General features: G+C 40.8%; 1 protein-coding gene across 1 annotated transcript in view; it reads right to left on the reverse strand.

The window, feature by feature from the left end:
• Positions 1-12,321, reverse strand: part of SHANK1 (SH3 and multiple ankyrin repeat domains 1) — a 74,978-nt gene extending 62,657 nt beyond the window's left edge. The window contains 2 exon segments of the mRNA XM_032234535.1: positions 4,342-4,545; positions 12,112-12,321. Coding sequence (XP_032090426.1) covers positions 4,342-4,545; positions 12,112-12,321 — 414 coding nt within the window.
• Positions 12,322-12,544: the final 223 nt, after the last annotated feature.

The raw sequence follows: 12,544 nt of genomic DNA on the forward strand, positions 1-12,544 counted from the left end.
TGCTTTGAGACACAGCCAACACTTTTGCCACTGAGTGGTCCAAACCGACCTAAACCATCCCGAAGAAATGGTGAACAGGAAGAATACGTCTTGCTAATCTCGGGGATATCGCAAAATCCTCGAAAGAAGCAAGATAAGTTCTTCAAGCTGGTGACAAAAAATCCAGCCAAGGCTGACCAAGTCGGGGCAGCTCCAAAATGGAAGGATACGGAAAGAGAAAGTGTTTCCAGCTGGTGAGGAATTTTTATTGTTTTAAAAAAAGAGACTGCCTATAAAAACTCAAAAAACAATTTAAATCAAAGAATAGAAGAATCAATGGTTTTAGACAGTGGTTATCTTACTTTTTAAATGTTATTTACATGGATCGAATCTATGTAAACCTTTTGAAATGGATGGATTAAGTTTTCTTCTTCTACTTTCTCTTTGTGACTCTGTAATTTACAGACTAAAGTTTTCCTCTTTTATTGCTGTGGGTATTTTTCTAATTCATTTAAAGATTGGACCTCTTTTTCTAATTTGATATACAAAAAAGATATAAAAAGAAACTCTTTAATAGTGTCTCCGCTCCGGAGGCTGGGAGGTATTGTTGATCAGAGTTTTGTGTATTCAAAATGGAACGTTTTTCTTTCTTTCACGAATTGCTTTGACTTGACACCACAAGGCTTTAATGTTTGGCTAAAGACCGATAAGAGCACACAGATGTCCCTTTGAAGTATGTTTTCAACCAGAGAGAAGTGAGAGCAGAGTTCTTTGGGAATCTATGTTTTAATTTTGTTGATCTTTCAAGCTAGAGTAGCTGTGTTTGTCAGAATGACACAATCTCAAGGAAAAATAGAGGTCTTGACTTTGCAAAATATATTTTCAGACTACAGAAATTATCAAATATAGTAGAGAAAAAACTGGAATACCTAGAGCACATGACAAGAAAATATGATGAAAAAATTGAAAATGTTCATCAAATGCAAAACCGGGTGATTGAAACTCAAAAAACTGAAGTGGAAAATGAATATAAAGAGATTAAACCTGCTGATATCTATGGTAGTTGGTTTGTTCCTGAAAATGGAAAGAATGGAATACAGAAAGAGGAATTAAATGGAGAGGAAATCTATTTCAAAGGTCAAGATATAGAAGAAGATAAAATTAAAGAATCTATGGATTTAAAGAAAGAAATTCCACTAGCAAAAATTTTGATAACACTGCTGACAATCAAATATAAACTGAATAAGGAAACAGAAAAAGGGCATCAAGATTATATGAGAGATCTTATAAGCAAGGAGTTGCTAAGAGGAGTCCATACAAAGCTGATCAAGAAGATGACTAGAAGATGACTAGACAAATGGCAGAAGATATGAGATTGTTTTGTTATTGGAAAGATACAGGTTGATAGATGGAAGAATATAACTTAAAACTAGTTAAACTTAGTGAAATTTAGTGATAATATATATAGTTAAAGAAATAATTGATAATGATAATAATGTATACAATGTGTAGTGTTATGATAAGTATTAATTGGATATGAATATTGAATGGTACCCATAAAAGGAAGATTAGAAATCCTTTTGGATTATATATAAAGGTTAATAAAAAAGAACTAAGTTAGATACAGTTAAGTTTTGATTATTAGGGGGAAAATGTTATGATACAGGATATAGTCAAATAAAGGAGGGATAATGATGACAACCTATATATATGTATGGGTACAATATAAGGAAATTGGATGAAAATTGTAAACAGTGATCTGGAAAGGAGGATTAGAATAGTTTGTTACTAAATATTATGGATGTTTAGCTAGAATAGGACATAAGGATTCAGTGTTATTGGAGGATTTTAGAAATATTAAATGAAATGCCAGTATGTGGTTATGTATTAAATCTTGGTATATTTCATGATCAAGGATGTTTAAACAATTATAGTCAAATAAAAATGGACGTATAAGGGTAACATGTATAAATATTTGAGTTAAAATACTTGAGTTAATATGAATTATGCTTGATGACTGTGGAAGAGATGCATGAAAACCTTTTGTAACCAACTGATACACTTTCTACAGTATGTAAAGAAGGAAGATTTTATGTATTGTGTTTGTTTTGAAAATAAAACTAAATTCTATTTTTTTTAAAAAATTCAAGACTCAATTGTGGTCATAAATCAAGGACTAGTTATATAATGAAATGTTTTTTTTAAAAAAACTACAGAGCCTCATGGAGGCTTAGCATACATATTAAAATATAAAATCCAATGTGAATGCTTTCCTTTCCTGAATGCTACTTAGCAATTGTCCTGGAGGAACGAGAAAGAAATCAGTCATACCCTGAGAATCCATACCCCAGTAAGTCAACCCAGATGGTTATAGATCAGGAGTGGGTTCCTGCCAGTTCCTGCCAGCTCACTGATTGACTGGCTCACCAATTGCCCTGCCCGCCTCTAAGAGTCCTATCTAAACCTTAAAGTCTTAAAGCTGTTAAGTTTGAACACCCCTGGGTTTTTTTTCCCTAAAGGGTTAGGGGTGCCAGGGTCTTGTAACTTGACAGCTTTAAGACTTGCACACTTCAATGCCAGAGTTCCTGAGCCAACATGACTGGAGGAGGAATTCTGGGAGTTGAAGTCCACAAGTCTTAAAGCTGTCAAGTTTGAACACCCCTGGGTTTTTTTTTCTAAAGAGCTAGGAGTGTAAGGGTCTTTTAACTTGACAGCTTTAAGACTTGCATGTTTCAAATGCCAGAGTTTCTGAGCCAACATTTTGGTTGCTAAACAAGAGCGTTGTTAAGTGAGTTTCACCACGTTTTACAAGTTGGCCATGCCCACCCAGTCACATGACTGCCAAGCCATTCTCATCCGGTCACATGGCCAGCAAGCCACTCCCACAAAGCAGGCCACACCTACAGAAGAGGTTCTGAAAATTTTGAAACCCACCACTGTTATAGATATACATAGTCCTTGTTTAGTAACCACAGTTGGGACTGGCAACTCAGTCATTAAGTGAAATGAAACATCACTCTTTTACAATTTTGCTTCAGCTTTCCTTTGCAACAGACTTGTGAAGGTTGTAAATGTGAGGACTTTTTCATCACCATCATAACTGGAAACGATTGCTAAACAAGGCATTCTTTAAAGGAAGTCTCCCTGCATTTACATCTATAGGGAAAGAATAGATAACCTATAGCCAAAGTGCAAATTTGTAGCTTCTGCAAATCTTACCAAATTTCAGCAATTATTTTTCTCATCAATTTTCAGTAAAAATGGAAAAAGCGTATAGTCTTTAGGCTTTATAGATCAATTCTGCTCAAATATCACTTCCCCTCAAACACAAAAACAGGTCCCAGGAAATTCAAGTCCTACCCATTTTGATGCTAGAAATCTATTGTTGCCTCAACTACTAACCACTATTTCTTTTATTGATATAATGGCCATGGCTACTAAAAATTTTTCCCCAGGCTTGAAAGTTCCCAGTCTGCGGTTCTGGCCAGTTTTTCACTCTCCCCAACACTTGAAAGCATTGGTGAGTAAAGAAATCTCTGATGAAGAGCAAGAAATGAGTACGGCCTCTAGGATAGGCTCCGCCTCCCCCATAAAAGAAAAATATGAGTTAGCTGGCTGGAAGTGGTTGTTGCTATGCTCCATTTAATTAATTCCCTTTCATAAAGGCAAGCTGAACCAACTACCCATTATCTTGGAGAAGCATAGAGAACAGGACCAGGAAATTGCCAATTGAAGGTTATTGGATTTCCTATTTAATCTTTTTAAACTTTTGTCACATGTATTTTTATGTTGTACGCTGCCCTGAGTCCTTTGGGAGAAGGGCGGCATATAAGTCCAATAAAACCAAACCAAACCAAACCCAACCAAACCAGTGGAATACAGGGGCTTGTCCCACATTGACTTCACAGCCACATTGGTTCAGTTCACTACAAAAGTAGGCAGGGAAATATTTGGTGCTTTAAAATCAACTTGGCTGGGCAGCACAGTAGTTTTATTGTATGTGCAATTATTGACTAGACATTAGCAACCAGCAAGGCGAAGAAGAGGAAATGGTAGCTTCGTTCCTAGTGGTAGTAGGAATAATAGAAAACAAAGGTGAGTCAAGTGATAGAAGCCTTGGAAAGGAGGAAGGAAACCAGAGCCAAAAATATCACCTTGCCTAGGAACCATTTACATCAGAAATGCTTCTCAAGTTAGTGATGATGTAAGCAGCCTTTCCTAGTCAGGGTTTTTGCAAATAGTGGACAATTGTATGCACATACTGCTATTTGTTTTTTTTTTTTAGAGTAAACTACCAGTGTTCTCCCATAATGCTCATCCCTCTCTGGCCCAAGAGTGCTGTCAGATAAGCAGCAACCTTACCTCAAGATAGGGTACCCCCTTTTCAAAACTCTGTGGGTACTCGCGCAAGAGTCGCTCTTCATCTAGGAATTTCGCATCCCGGCCATTGGTGGCTGGCTGGAAGAGTCCATAATTTAGAACATCCTTGAGGCTTTCGTTGAGGGTGCAGAGAATTTGTTGTTTTGCCACCCAAATAGCTGCATCAGGGTTGAAACGTAGGCATTTCTAAAGCAGAAACAGGCCATGCAAGAGAAGGGTGTGGATAGAAAGCAAAACAATTCCATCAAATTGGCCCCAAATAATTTCATGATTCTGCCCCAAGGGAGCACTGTGTGTTCTATAATAATGCTTTTTAGCCTTGCATATAAGTCTGTTCTTTTCCTCCTTCTATAATAGCAAACCTTGGTTAATCTGAAATAGCTAAGCTGGGTCAGTCTAGTTAGTAGGGCCATGGACAGCTTTGGGTATGATTTCAAAAAGGCATTTTGGAGCATGCGGGAGCATAAAAATAGAACCCATCTGCTACACACAATCCAGGGGAAAGGCCCAGCTGCTTAAAACAGCTTGTGTTCCTGAATACTTTGAAGCACCTTTCTGAAACTCAGCCTAAAGCACAAACAGCCCTAGTGGTTTGTACTTAGGTGGAAGACCTGTAGGCAATATCAAGATTAAAGGCTAGACTCTTGGAAGAAGGTAGTGGCGAAACACTTCTATATTCTTGCCAAGAAAGCTATTGATGCGTTCATGAAATTACTAGGAATCCATCTCAACCTGGAGAAAACTTACTTTAATATCAGAGAGAGATTGAGCAGGCCTCACAGTCTCACTGATACAAAGAGTTTCTGGATTCAATTAAGACATTTTTAATGAGAAGAGCACCAGGCAGGGGAGAACTTAATCTTGGCAAGCCTCTGTCCATAGCCAGAAATGTTCCAATAAGGAGTCTGGGAGTACTGTATCGTGATAGAAAATCAATCGATGTGAGCAGTGGCTTAAAAGTAGCTTACATTTATACTTATTTAGGCGCATTAAATAAGTTTTAATACAATGTTATTTTCATACCAGCATTCTTCAGTTATTCTAGTGCCTTTGCATTCAATCTTTGGTTTGGCCATTTTGCGGAATCTGAATTTTTCCACATATGAAACAGAGGAATTTGCATTCTTAATTGAAACTCATTGTTCAAGTAAGGCAGTTGCTGCCTTTTCCAGAGAGCCCAGGTCTTACAGACCTTCTAAAACGATGACCTAGGGCAGCTCCAGCCGTCACTTTTTTAAAAAATATACGTTATACCACTGAGTGAGCCATAGCACAGAGGTGGTACTATTGAAAGTGCCAGCATTCGTTCAGAAAAATTGCAATATATCTAATGAGTTTCCCTCAGGTATATCCATTTTGATAGAAGTTGTAGCCCAACATATAAAGAAAGATTGCTGCAAACAGTGGTATTTTTGACTTTAGATATAATGAAAATAGTGGGTGTGTCTTTAAATAATTATTTGGTTTAGTGTTGCATATATAAAAACATGAGCAATTCCAGGGTCTTTCACTTCATTTTGAGCACCGGGATTCTGCGCATATCTTCCCACAATTTCTTCTCACAGATCTATTGTATCAGCTTCTCTGTGTTAATGTTTCCTATGTGATCCATCATTTGTTTATTGCCCATAGGAGATGTCAAAATGTGATAGCAGCAGGATGCTGTGTAAGGGAAACTATGTTAGATCCACTTATCTCATCAGGACTAGCAAGAGAGGCATGTTGCAAGGCCCATTTATGAAAGAGTATCATCTAGTGCAGGGCCACATCAGGGTTGTATTTGACCTTGGTGTGTGTGTGTGTGTGTGTGTGTCCGTGTCCCCAAGTGGGCATGGTCATGGTGGGCGGGGCCAGATCGACATCACCTATGTCAGGGGCACCTGTGGGATGGGGGGGATCCACTTTTGCTAGTAATTTGTTTTGCTAGCACTCTGCCAGCAAAAATGGAGCTTCCCTCCCCCCCCCGCACACACACCCTGACTCCATTTTCTGTTGTGATGGCTTCCTGCAGCCCTCTGCCAGTGAAAAGGGCCATCACACTGCCCCCCTGAGCTCCATTTTCGCTTGCAGAGGTACCACAGACCAATCCTTGCTGTTTCCAGGGTGGCCCGTGGGCTCTATCTGGCCGGCAGGTCTTGAGTTTGACACCCCTGATCTAATGGGACCCGGGGGGGGGAACTTTCTCTATTGGGGCACCCACCCCTGTACAACAAACCTTTGTGCTGGACCTTGGATTGGCCTGGATCTCCTAGTCTTTAAGAAGATCTTGAAGATATGGCTCCGGTGCTATGCCTGATGGGCCAACAATGGTGGGGAATTCCTGTAATGGCTGTGTTGAATTGATGTTTTGAGTTTTGAGTTTTGAGTTTTATTGGGATTTATATGCCGCCCTTTTCCCTGAGGGGACTCAGGGCGGCTTACAACCACAAGGGAGGGGGGTGCAGTGTCAAAAACAGAACAGTATGTGAACAAAGAAAAAATAGTAAAAACACAACTTTCATTCAGCAATCAAACACTCGGGCGGGTAAATTGGGAACCTATCCCCAGGCCTGCTGGGAGAGCCAGATCTTGAGGGCTGCGCGGAAGGTCTGGATAGTGGTGAGGGTACGGATCTCAACGGGGAGGTCGTTCCACAGGGTCGGAGCTGCAACAGAAAAGGCTCTCCTCCGTGTGGTTGCCAGTCGGCATTGACTGGCAGATGGAATTCGGAGGAGGCCCAGTCTGTGCGATCTAATTGGTCGATTTAGGGAGGTAATCGGCAGAAGGCGGTCTCTCAAGTACCCAGATCCACTACCATGGAGTGCTTTAAAGATGGTCATCAGTACCCTGAAGCGCACCCGGAGACCAACAGGTAGCCAGTGCAGCTCGCGGAGGACGGGTGTAACGTGGGCGAACCGCGGTGCGCCCACTATCACTCGCGCGGCTGCATTCTGAACTAGCTGTAGTCGCCGGATGCACTTCAAGGGCAGCCCCATGTAGAGCCCGTTGCAGTATTCCAGCCTAGAGATCACAAGGGCTCGAGTGACTGTTGTGAGAGCCTCCCGGTCTAGGTAGGGCCGCAACTGGCGGACCAGGCGAACCTGGGCAAATGCCCCCCTGGTCACAGCTGACAGCTGGTGGTCAAAAGTCAGCTGTGGGTCCAGGAGGACTCCTAAGTTGCGGACCCTATCTGAGGGGTATAAAATTTGACCCCCCAAATCTTGATGTAAGATGTATTCTGCCATTAATCATGATTTTGTTTTTTAAAATTGATTAGGAATTGTTTTTATATGTTTGCATGTGCATTGGTTAACAATGATAGTGATCTATCACTATTATTGTATGTCACTGAGAGCTTATGCAATGGAGACAAATTCCTTGTGTGTCTAATCATACTTGGCCAATAAAGAATTCTAATTCTAATTGGGGCCAGAATTTCCATTACTAAGTGATGCAGTCATAGGACGCAATATCAAATGACTACCTCGCTGAGCAATGGCATCCCAGGACTCCCAGTTGCTGTCATTAAGCAACAACCATGGATCCTTAAGAAAGTCCTGGGCTACTTGTAACAGGAGAGGCAATATAAGGTGTAGCATGTGGTGTGATTGGAGATGATTGTTACAAAAAAGGAGAGGGTGGGTGAGGGCACACCAAGTCGCAGTGCAAGCATAGCAAAGTAATTGCTGCTGGGTGACTTACAGGAGTGACTTGTGATCTTTTCTCCATTGACTTTGCTTATGGGAATCTGGCAGAGAAGTTTGCAAATGGTGATCATGTGTCTGTGGGACACTGCAACCATTGCAAGTGTGAGCCAGTTGCCAAGTGCCCAAATCACAATCACGTGATCACAGCATTACCAGGACAGCCGGAACTTTGAAGAACAGTGAGAAGTATGAATGTAGCTTGAAGAAGTCACCTAATGAGTGGTTGTTAAATGAAGACAACCTGTATTGGTTTCTTACTTGGTCTTATTAGACTGTTTTTACCTGCTAGGGCAGGGGTGCCAAAGTCAAGGCCCGCAGGCTGGATCCAGTTCACAGGGTACTTAGAACTGGTCCACAGGGCCATCCTGGAAAAAGCAAATGACCAGCTCGTGGTACCTCTGCCAGTGAAAATGGAGCTCAGGGGACTCAATTTTCAATGGCAGAGGGCTGCAGGAGGCTGTCGTGGCCAAAAACAGAGCCTAGGCGGGCCACACACTGTCTCCCAAAGCTCCATTTTTGCTGGCAGAGGATTGCAGGAGGCTGTCGTGACCGAAAACGGAGCTTCAACAAATGATGTGGCCAAGCTCACCCACACCCACACCCTCCCTGAGGTCAAACACAGCCAAGATGTGCCCTGCAATGAAATCGAGTTTGACACCCCCGTGCTAGGGACTGCTCAGAGTCACTTAGATAAGATGGGCAGCCATACAAATTGAATGAATAAAGCAGAGAAGTCTGAAGAATCCAGTCCTTCTATCAAATGATGGAAGCATCAGTGAGACATCACCACAAGGTCCATACCATTTCTAAATATATGCAGTGTTTTGGAGCTCTACCTTGGTGGTACAATGCTGCTTCCATCACTTGTCCCATTCCCCAGCCCAAAAAAACACCACACAAACGTCCTTCCCTTCTGTGAATACTTTCTGAAGGAAAAATATGGCAGGAAAAATAAGGGAAATATTATGCTGTACCCTTCAGGTACAGAAAACTAACTGCTATACTGCAGTCCTAACACAATCTTCTTCAAAATGGCACTTTCCTTATGTTCGGATGACAAATCTTCTTACTCTCAGCAAAGATCTGCCTGTGGATGATTGATCTTTTGATGGTTTTGTACATCCAGAAGGTGCCTGATTTGGAAAACCTGGTATATATTATGAATTATAGGATTTTGGCCAAACTATATACTTGAATGAAACAGGACTGGACATTCCTGCCTTTTGCTCCCTATACATTTTATCCTTTCTGTTGATTTCTTGATACACCAAAGTATCAAGATGTGGTTTCTCTTTACAACTTTCCTTGCAATTTATATCTCCTTCTCTCAGTGCTCAGACATCCAGGGTCAGAACTGGGGAGCAGGGGAAGGTAAGAAGGGACAATCAGTAAGACACATGCTGGCAACTCTATCCTTGTTTCCATGGCCACGACAATTTGTGATCTCTAGCAACGGTTTCCATGGTTGCCCCATGAATAGAAGTGGGGCCCAAATTGAACATTGGCAGGGCATTGGTTTAAAGAGACACTAAAAATTTCTGAGTAGAAAGAATAATAACCCGTGGGTCTGTCTTTTCCAAAGTGACACTGACCAACAAATTTGGTATTTCTGTGTGGCCACAACCTGGTGGATGTTTATATTTTACAAACACACACACTGATATATAGTAGAAGCATTCTATGCATTATGAAGTCTATTTAGAACACAGTGTTAAAGAACAGAGAAATTAATTGGGTTAAATGAAAGAGAACATAAATTATTTTACACAGCTATTAATGAATTACAGAACAGAAGCCACAAATCTTTCACTTGTACAATGGTTGATAGATTCTGTACTCTCTGAAACCAATCTGTATGTTCTTAGTTTGCTGAGGAAAATGACAATCATTAATTACTAAGTTTATATGGCATGTTTGATAAATAGCAGTAGTATATAACTTTCTCCCCTGGTTTCATATGATATCTACTAGTAACTAGATGAACCCTCTTCGATGTTGGGTCTTCAATTATGGCGGCTAGCAGCAGCTGTGAATGACTGGAGATGATAGCTACCATATAACTTCTCCAAACATCTCAAAGTGGCATTGCAGGAAATAAAAATAACAGCTCTTAAAACTCAATTATGCTTATGAAGAAAAGCTAATGTGCTAAGGTCTGCTGGATAATTAGCGTCCTGATAGCCGTCCAAGATCTCTATTCAAAATAGTTGTCCAACCTTGTGTTTCTTGTGCTTTATTTTCCAAAAGAGAAGCCCAGGTAATACACCTTGAGTTTTATTTGCAAAGATAATTCCTCAATTTCAAATAGGAAATCTACTATGTCTACCCTATGGTGACTGAAAGGCGCAATATGTGCTTAGGCAGTTCTTATCTCTCATAATCTTAGTTTTGGCATTATACCTTCTGGGATTGAGTCTTGGTTTAGATTGAAGACCCAATGCATATGGATCTTTACACTGAGATTAAGGACACAGAGAGGTTAGAGGTGGTAGTTAATTTGACTGAAAAAAGACAGACTGAGAAAATGGACTGCAATACAATAGAGACTGATTTAAGGCTCTCTAAAGGTTGGGTGATCAGCTCATTATAATGAATTCCTTCTGAAAGTAACAAACATCACAGGCTCTTATAAATTCTTCTCCAACTTACTCCTAATTCTGATTATAACAAATTACAATTTCTGGAATTCAAAGAAAAAATAGAGAGAGAGAGCCTCATGCCAGGAAAAAAAAGCCTCTAGTGTATAATTATATTTTAAACTCTTAATAAAAAATCAAACTGTGCTTTAAAAAGAAGAAATGATAATCAGGATCTAATTCTCTCTTCCTATTATAATTTTTTTCACATGACTCTAACTCTAATCCTAATTTCACTCAACTACTTTTTCTTGGAGTTTGCACCATCACTTATCAGCTCACAATCTCTTATAAGAAGATGGGATAATCCAGGATATGTATATGTGGAAGACTATGGAGAATTTCATAGCAACTCATATCAGCACATGCAGTTGCACATAATGAAAGCAAAGCATTTCTCAGATTCTCAGAGATGGTGAGGGCAGCTGTGCAAAAAAACTGGAAGGGGAGAGGAGGGGAAGGGAAGCATGCTTTGCCTAGATCTGCAGTTGTCTCTCCATATCAAAGAACTGCTGGATGAAAGTACAGGCAGTTGTGGCAGTGTCCTTGTTTTATTGCTAATGAAGCAAAAAAGTAGTATGTTCCTTTTATTGCTGAGCTCAGGGTGAATTCAGTTCTGCATTAATTACTCCTCAAAGGACAGTGGTGGACTTGGTGAGGGACTAAAAATGGAAGTTTAATCTTCTTTTGTCTGTCCATATTTCTTGTGCCACCCTTCCCTATAGCAGAATGAATGATTTAAAGACAAAGTCACCTGATGCTACACACATTCCTGCCCCAAAACCTACTGCAGATTTTACCCGCCCTTAATAAGCTCATGCTGTGTGCAGCAGCACTCTGAAAGACGAAGAAATATAGCGAGCAGGGCGCCCTGGTTTAAAAGGGATGCTTTTGATTCAAGGAATAATTCCGTAAAACTGGGCACAATTGCATAACATCATGATCTACTGGAATACAAATTAGTTTCAGTAATCTGACACAAAAATAGAGTCCTCCTTTCGCTTACACTCCCTTGTGAATAGTAAAAACCTTGGGTCAGGGACCTGTTACTTTTATATTCCAATGCCTATAAATGACATGAAGATCGTAAATGATTATAATATTCCAGATGACTCAAGAAGTAGAAAAACTACATATCATTTGAAATAGGTTTGATTCTAATGGCTTGCAATTGCCTTCTTCCATTTTTTTAAAAAATTCTGCAATTTAATTCTATAACTTGATACCCCCTACCTTCATAGTCCCCATCCAAGTACCCACTGTGCTTGACCTTGTTTAGTTCCGAGAGAGATCAAAATGGTCAAAAAGTTATAAATTGCTGGGGGGAAATCAGCAAATAAAATTTTCCACTGCACCTTCAAAGCTCAGGGTGCCTCCTACAGTCTTTCAGCTTTCGCCCTCCCCTCCCTCCTTTCCCTGTGGTTCCTTACCGTCTGGTGCAAATCAGGAATACCAATTCGGAAGACCATCATACTGAAGTGAGCGTCTTCAGGTACTGACATGGAGCAATTGTGGGCAGGGTTAGCAGGACTGGCTGGGGGGCTGGGCCCCTCGTGGGAGCTCTCCGAGCCCGACTCCCCCTCGGGGCACTGGGAGAAGTGCTCCTCCTCCTCCGCACTTGATTCGGGGCTCTGGGGCATCGTCAGAGGTGCTGGGCACCATCACTGGCTGCACTGCAAGGATGAGGAGAGAAGAAAGATAAAAGATTTTTCCATGGAGGAGAGCAACAAGGGATATATTACAAACAGCAGGTGGGACCTAAGAACATATACAATGATAGCCTCCCCATTCCAGAGGTATAAGATGGAGTCTTCTAAATTACACTTGTACACACTTACTTGTGACATCTTCACAGGCTGCAAT

Source organism: Thamnophis elegans, chromosome Z (assembly GCF_009769535.1).
Source record: "Thamnophis elegans isolate rThaEle1 chromosome Z, rThaEle1.pri, whole genome shotgun sequence".
Classification (NCBI taxonomy): Eukaryota; Metazoa; Chordata; class Lepidosauria; order Squamata; family Colubridae; genus Thamnophis; species Thamnophis elegans.